General features: G+C 48.8%; 1 protein-coding gene and 1 long non-coding RNA gene across 2 annotated transcripts in view; both read left to right on the top strand.

Moving 5' to 3' along the window:
* The first annotated feature begins 1,060 nt into the window (after window positions 1–1,060).
* Window positions 1,061–3,586, top strand: LOC122371336. The gene is made up of 2 exons (XR_006254714.1): window positions 1,061–1,218; window positions 1,975–3,586. It is a non-coding gene; the product is annotated as an uncharacterized LOC122371336 (long non-coding RNA).
* A 3,181-nt stretch (window positions 3,587–6,767) lies between these two features.
* Window positions 6,768–7,962, top strand: part of LOC122371338 (protein O-mannosyl-transferase 2-like) — a 43,286-nt gene continuing 42,091 nt past the window's right edge. Inside the window, exon 1 of the mRNA XM_043347585.1 lies at window positions 6,768–7,181. Coding sequence (XP_043203520.1) covers window positions 7,135–7,181 — 47 coding nt within the window. The 5' untranslated portion in view covers window positions 6,768–7,134. The remainder of the gene's footprint in view (window positions 7,182–7,962) is intronic.

Raw genomic sequence — 7,962 nt, 5'->3', positions numbered from 1 at the left:
CGCTGGCGCCGCAGTTTCCGTTACAGACACACACAAACATTGACAAGTGTGGCCAAACACCCACCCCACCCCCACCCCACCCGGGAGAAAATAAACGATGTAAATTGCTATAACTAATCTCACTGAGCTAAATGCGATCGTGACTACTTACAAGCATCAAATTCGAGTCGACACAGAAAGACCAGCGATTCGCAGCAGGCCCCCTAGCCACAGATATGTGACTGTGAGCGATAAGGCAACCAGCGCGGCGCGTCCCTGACCCGGTCAAACGCGTCTGTAGCGAGTGTGAGGCCAGAGAGATATACTGTGCCGCTGAGCCTGGGTGTGAGGCGGCACAGTCTACCGTTGAGGCCAGAGGGATGTGCTGTGCCGCTGAGCCTGGGTGTGAGACGGCGCAGTCTACCGCTCCAGTCAAACGCTGGGCCGTCGGGGGGCGAACATCACTTAGTAGGTGAGTGTACCTACTTCGTTAAATTTTCGATTCTCGCTACGTTGCCGTTTCGTCGTTGGAATAGAGTTACGCGGCAGCATATTGGGGCTGCGAGCCACCGTCCAAAAGCAACTTAAATTGTCAACAGCAATGCAAAGAAGTCTGTTATTGCTCAGAGCTTGCTTTTTGAAGAATTAACAAGTGATACAACGTTAAGAAGGCAGCTGTATTCTTGAAACGGATTGTTTCGAGGCAAGTACCCGGAATCATTCAGTCTTTTCTGAGCTCTGCTTGAGTTATTTTCTATACCATCGACAAAGACTACCGTGGCAGACGCACCGATGCTGCACTGAAACTTTCCGCCCCGAAAACATGGGATAGCTCACCCCGATCGTGTGCAATAAGACCACGCCCTTATAACTTCCCACCGCCCAGCCGGCCGCCCGGCAGATGTCGTGGCGCGCGGTGCCGATAAGGCGCTGCCGCCGCCGTGCGGCGTCGAATTCTCGCCCTTATTGACACCGGCCGGTCGGCGGGCGTAACATGGTCCTCTTTAAGCCGTTTGAGCAGCGCCTAGCAGTAATACTTTTCGAAAAAAGGGGTATCATTGGACTCAGAAAAGAATACCGCACCACATGAGCCATGAGCCCATATACTTTTCCAAAATTCGGTTTTTTTGAACAACCCTAATGCGCATGTTTCCCCTAACCGCTATTTTGTTTCAGAAAATGGACATCAACGGAGATGGTGTCGTAACTATGGAGGAATTCGTGGAACTGTGCAGTAATGTAAGTGTTCAACCAATGTGAGTTATCCCCAAAGCACCTCTATCCACCTTCGGTGCCCGTCGAGTCGTGCTCGGATAATTGCACGGTCGGCCAATCCATTCAGTATCGCAGTTCTGTATTACTATTAACAATGTCATCACCCGTTAGTTCCCTGCGGTCCGTTTTTGGCCGACCCCATCACACCAGCTCTGCACGAACACGGCCCCTGCAGCTGCGTGCTGGAGGGGAGCGGGCCGGCCCGGCCGGGGTCCCTCGTCGTCCTGTATCGGTCCGGTATCCAGGCTGGTGAATGAGGCCAAATTGAATTGCCCGCCTCGACTGCCGTCGCAGTCCCATGCGATTTCTGGAAGTTAAAATACCTGAAGCAATTCCGTCCGAGAAATTGGAAATAATTTCCCGTTGTAATTTAATTTGTTTCCTTAGTTAGATCCAAGGTAGCAGCCCGCCGTAAGGCTTATGTCTTGATACTCAGTTTCGATTTAGGCATAAACTGCTAGGAGTGATGAAAGGAGCATGACTTTCACTTCTTGATGCTTCTTGTTATCACTTCAGACTCGGGTTATTTCTAACTTGTATTGTATCATGAAAAATTGCTGATTGAAAGGACGTCTTCGCAACTATTTACGTAAACACTTTACGCAAACAAGAAAAATGTAATTAATATCGATCGTATGTAGACGGTGACCACTGGCCATTTATTCGTCAGTTCGCAGTCTGCCAGTTAGCAATGCGTGACGACGAATCCCCGTTTGGCAGGATGAGACGATCGCGGCCTCTCTGAACCTGTTGGACACGTGTTTCTGAGCCGTATGTCTCCGGAGTCTCTCTGCGTCTCTCTGCGTCTCCGTACGTCTCCCGTCAGCCATCACAGAGACAAGAAACAAGGCCGGAAGCCGGCAGCTGGACGCATCAGTATCATGTCTTGGGACGGAGCTTCGAGAACTATGTCGCTGCAATGTATGTACCATATAAATGTATATCGCTGAAATGTGTCATCACAATGTTCGCTGAAGTGTTGACTGCAATGTGCTGCTGCAAAGCGCTGAGCTGTGCTGCAGGAAGTTTCAGATGTATGTACATTCCTACCTAATGTGTGCGCGAGTTATTCGTACATATATGTTATACGCCATTAAAACATTGTCCGATCTCCCAGACTGATGCCAGTCCTCGTTACCCGGAATCACAACTCGTGTGGTGATCGCCCCACCACCACAAAAGGTCTCAACGTTGTGGGAAGCTGATTGCTGCTACGGCTTGTAGCGATGTTCCGCGCATATCTGCGGTTTATAGCTGTCCGATTCGGCGTCAGACCTCGCTGCAGCTGCCGGTCACGTAGCTGGCTTCTGAAGGCGCTGGTGTCGCTGTGGATCTCTGATGAAGCCGGCCGTTTTGTGCAGCTGTGGCGAGCTCGCAGCTGACAGCTAACCGATGCTATTATTTCATCAATCCTTTACCACACATAAGTTGGGTATTGGAGGAAAGAGGCGAGCATTTCACTTCAGCTATGGCGCTAGTCGTTTTAACCCGTTGGTGAAACATTCCGTTGCCAGAAATATGTGATTGTCGGGAGGGAAATCGTCGTCAAGTGGCAATTCTTCCTTCCATTGGCAGTGCTTTATTTGGCGGTGGACAGAAATATATGATGTGCAGTAGTGCTTACGACGCTGAAGCCACAAACATGTCGTACCCGAAGGCTTTGTCCGCATGTGTGATATATGTTGGTTATGTTATCGTTCAAAACTTTATCTGACAAGGCTGGCAGTGTCTCGACCGGTAAGTAAGTGGCGCTTTATTTGGTCGTAAGCTCTCGCGAAAAGAGACTCGTGCTACAGGCCAACTAGCGGCTATTGTATTCGTCGCCGTCCGTTCGCGTTGTAAGACAGCCAGGGATATAACTGTGAGATCATATGAGATGAACTGTGAGAGTTAAAAGAGTGTTAAGGATTATTTTAGAAAAGTGTGGAATTGCCTGTTACAGCTTATGAAGTTATGACAGTGAGAGCTCCTGAGATAATCCTGCGAGAACGCGAGAAGAGCGCTTGACTTCCTGTAAAAGAATCTGGGACTGCTTCTAGTCATGAGAACGTGTGGGCCACCAGCAAAAATTAATGAGGCTGCATGCGAGAACTTATGGCGTGCCTGTAAGAGCGTTGACTGCCTGTGAGAGCCCCGTGAGCCTGTCCGTGAGAGAGTGAGCAGCGCGCTCCGCTTTAGTGGTGGCCGGGCGCCGGTTTGTTGTGTCGGTATGAGCACTCCGCGCACACCGCAGGTCACGTCACGGCCGCCCCACACTCACACATACACACCCACTGTCAAAACCATGTGTTTGTGTCATGTTTATCTGTGAAATATACAATTTGTGTCATGACGCGAGTGGTTTGCAGCAAAGCTGTGCTCCATTTAGTTGACAAGAGACACCGTCATGCAGGCACGTTTGTGCTTTTCAAACACTGTTTAGTTATTACGACGATAACAGGTTTTGTTATGGTTAAGAAAGGAGCTGTAAAGGTTTCGACTTTCTACCAGCTGTCCGATATAATTTGATTGATTTGCTTGAGGTCTAAATGCTCACGCAATACGTTACAACACGACAGCGACTCCACCTAATACCTAAAGCTGGCATAGAATGCCGACGTCATGCTAAATCGATAATGTTTTCCGATATCACAGGAAGCACACTTGTATGCCACAGCCGGACGGAAACAGACGCTGTGCTTTTGTCGCCCCCCCCCCCCCCCCCCACACACACACATACAAACAGTCGCGCGCATGACCTTCATCGTACCCCGGAGGCGCCGCGGCGTACGTACCATATCACCTTTCGATGCATGTATCGGCCGCGGCGCATAACGGCCCAGCCATGAGCGGCCGGCTGTCGGTACGCAGATAATGTGTCGTCCCGCACAGTGCAGCGGTGACGCCGGGGACTGAGAGAGCCCGCCCGTGTCTGTGTCTGCGCCACAACTGTGATCAATATGAGCCGGACCGGGGTGCAGGAGGTAAACACTCCGTCGTGCAGGTCGCAGCGGGACGAATGTGTTCTCCAACTGCGACTAGACGGGCGAGGTTTGAATTCCAGACTTCTGAGAACTAAAGTTGCACACTTAAGTTTCACGTGACTATTTGTGAGCCCAAGAGAAGACGGAAGGGAAGGCTTATCATAGGCGTTAGGCATTCAATAGACGACTTCAGCCAATGCAAAGTAAAACTTAAATTAAGCTTAAACAAAACAGTTTATGATGATCACACGATTTGGCAGCACCCAGCGAAAAGTTGAGCTGATCATGTTTAGATGACGAAAAAGGCTCATAATTGATATTCATGTATGATAAAGCATAATTGGCATTTTGCAAGCGGCAGCAGCATTGTTCTCTCCACATCTGGAAAAAAAACATTACCTACACCAAAACGATCCATTATTATCCAGTTTAAAGGTAGTGTGCCAGCTTTCTTGGACCGTATGGAGTTAATGGCCCAGATAAGGAGAACCGGATTTTTAGAACTTATCCATACCTTCAAAACTCATGGAAACGTCTTAAATTCTTCAAATTTTGAGTACCCCAGTGCGAAATTCGCCCCGACGGGTTGTCGGTCGTAGGGTAACCTGGGGCAAGACGCCCCAGATAATTTATTTTGCTTTATAACTTTTGTCCCACATAACCTGGAAGGCCAAATTTGTGCTCAATGCGTTCTTTGGACATTTTACTTTAAATTCCATCCCTCAAATTCATTCAATTATGATCGGACTCCCAGCTAGGAAGTGGTTTGTGAAGCAACTGCAAATAGGGCGTTTTGCCCCAACCCCAGGGCAAAACGCCCCACGGCCTGGGGCAAGAAGCCCCATACTCTAGATTAAAGATTAAACATGCTAGTTGACTAAATCTTATATGAAAGGTCCGTTAGACCTTGGGAGGCATGGCACTGAAGTTAGCACCTTTCATCCTATCAGGTGTCCAGCTACGACACTATTGTATGAGCAGGTTTTTCACCTGCCTCATAAGGCCAAATAATAAATTATTGCAATGCAAATGCTAACAAAATACTTCCTTTGCCATCCAGTTGCTGAGAAAAGTATATAAATGCATAGAAACATGCCGTTCGCCAGCTACCGAACATTAGGAGGTGGGTAGTCCGAACAACACATGAGGTAAAACGCCCCATGGGGCTTTTTGCCCCGCGACCTACTGGGGCGTTTTACCCCATCACGTAGTTCGGTCAGAGAACAACGCCTTGCACTCCAGGAAGACATTTAACACGAACCAACCCGGCATTATAAGCGTTAGACAATAGCTGTTCAAAATACATAAAAGTCGTTAACCTGATGTGGACGATAAAAGAACGCCATGATGCATAATCTGACAACAAAACATAAAAATCGCTCCAAAAACACATTTTTGGCTATATCTCCCTAAAGAGTCACCACAATTTATTTCCGGTCTGCTCATATAATGATCGTATAGTGCACGTTTTATAGAAGAGAGGATGTTTCCCCAGAGCCTTGCCAGTTCCGAGAAACATCGGTGAGGCGTTTTACCTCGGCGGGGCGACTTGCCCCGGTCTACCCTACCCCAACCACATTTCACACCACTATGAACAATAAATGCACACACTGAAATCGCTATTACCGATATGCTCATCCAATCAAGTTTCGATAAACCCGTTCATCATCATCTCCTGCGGTTTCGAACACGCCTGTTAGGCTTCTGATGCTCGTCGAGGTCGGAATTTCCAAATACGCGTGGTGCGTCGGGCCGCGCGCTCTGACTTCGGCCAAGAAAAATGCGTCAGCTGATCATTGTCATTTCTGCCACTTGCGTGTGGTGAAATGGGGTCATAACTTATAAGACGACTTTTTCATATCAATTATTTTACATAAAATCATATTTCAAACCATAAATAATGTTCGACAGCCAAATAAAAGAAACAATACCCATACGGGCTTACAGTTTAAGGCTCGACATTGTGTTGTCTACGATTAGACAGCTGATAACTCATTCCCGTACGTCGTATGGTCGTAACACTATAATGACCTTTGCTTATTGTCACAAGTGCGCCGCATTCGCGATTGTTGCCCGACGCCTGTTTGCAGGTGAGCCCACTACAGTTGTTATACATATCTAAAAACCGAAAAACTTTTAGGCGAAAAAGGCACTATTCCAGGCCCATTTTTGTTTTTTTGCGATATTAGGTAAAAACAGAAGCTTCTTATCCTAGGAAAAATAAAATGGGAAATCTTTCAAAGGTGGCACTACCTTTAACACTAATGGCTGTCTCTGTGTTTCCGTCTGCTTGTTTGAGAAACCGTCTTTCCGACACGGTCGTCATTTTCTTCCAGCACCCCATAAAAGCGTGCCTGTGTACGGCCAACGTGACTTACGAGCTCTCCCGGCCGAGTAGTCCCACAGGAGGCTGCCCCGGGGGCATCATTCGTCGGCTGGTGGCACGCCTGCCGCCTACCTGAGCCGTTTTTTCTTTCATCCCGCACACGGCGGCGGTTGCAATCGTCGTTCGGGTGCCGCCTCGGCTGTTGGTGCCGTGTGCCGCCGGTCATCCCGGCGGCGGCGGCGGCGGCGACGGCCAGGTGCACTGACCCCGCCCCGGGCCACCCGCCGCTCCGCCGCCGCCGTGTCTCGCGGAGGCCGCGCGGATTGGAGGTCAGCCCGGCGGACGGGCGGAGAGCGGAGGAGAGGAGCGGCGGGCAGAGACGCGAGCGGAGGGGTGCGGTGTGGAACGGCTGCTCGCTGAGCCGGGTGTGGTCACTGAGCCGACACAGCGCCGGGGATTGTCGCTCTGTGGCTGCCGCTGAGCCGCACACGGCTGTTAGCGCCGGAGATCGAGGCTCCGGGATCAGTCCGGGTCCGGAGACTGATCCGGGCGGCTCCGGGGGTCGTCTGACGTCAACTGGAGCGGTCCGAGATGGCAGGGAAGACGGAGCTGACGGGACTGCTGCCGCTGCCCGACAGGTGGGTGCCGCCACCGAGCTTCCGCGCGCACTGCGCTGATGAACTGCTAGCATGTGTGCATTGTGCATTTATTGTTAGCGACGGAGCAGCTGATCCAAAGACACGCACCGTTCAAAAGTTAACATTAGGTAGTTCATTAACTCATGTAATTCATTGGTTACTGGTTAGGTACCTCTTACGATACGCTAAATGCACAAATTCTAAATGAACAAATTGCAGCAAAATCCTCACTCGACAAAGCTCGGCAAAATCATGCATTCCTAGACCTCAGAAGTTCATTCGATATTTCATAGTACCTACTGTTGGCATCGCCTACCTTCACTCACACTACGCGTGACTCGAGACCGTAATTAGTCATTAGTCCTAAAAACAGTCCACAAGGACACAAGGGAGACATTTGCCAGTAAACGTCCGAACCGGAATAAAAAGACCGTTAATAAATTATGACATTACAATTATCGAGAAATAAGCTGTTTCGTATTATCCTATTTTTTTATCTTATCACGAACCTTTATCTGTACTAGATAACGAAATCAAGATAGACACGCATATAGGTATTTCGAAAGAGTTGGTGCAAATTACATGTAATGATAACAAATTAGTTAAGGGTAAGCTAATTCTTGAAAATACTGTTGAGTAAATATGAAAGAAGTACCCAATGTATTATATCATTATAAATGCGTGAATATTTAACTGAGCACCAAGCCTTGAGTTTCCCTGGTTCGACAAATTGTTTAGGTATATCTTTACGATGGGTTATCAGAAAATATATAGGTACGAT

Source organism: Amphibalanus amphitrite, unplaced genomic scaffold, assembly GCF_019059575.1.
Source record: "Amphibalanus amphitrite isolate SeventyFive unplaced genomic scaffold, NRLGWU_Aamphi_draft 001233F_arrow, whole genome shotgun sequence".
NCBI lineage: Eukaryota > Metazoa > Arthropoda > Thecostraca > Balanomorpha > Balanidae > Amphibalanus > Amphibalanus amphitrite.
This window is presented reverse-complemented; position numbering and strand designations above follow the sequence as displayed.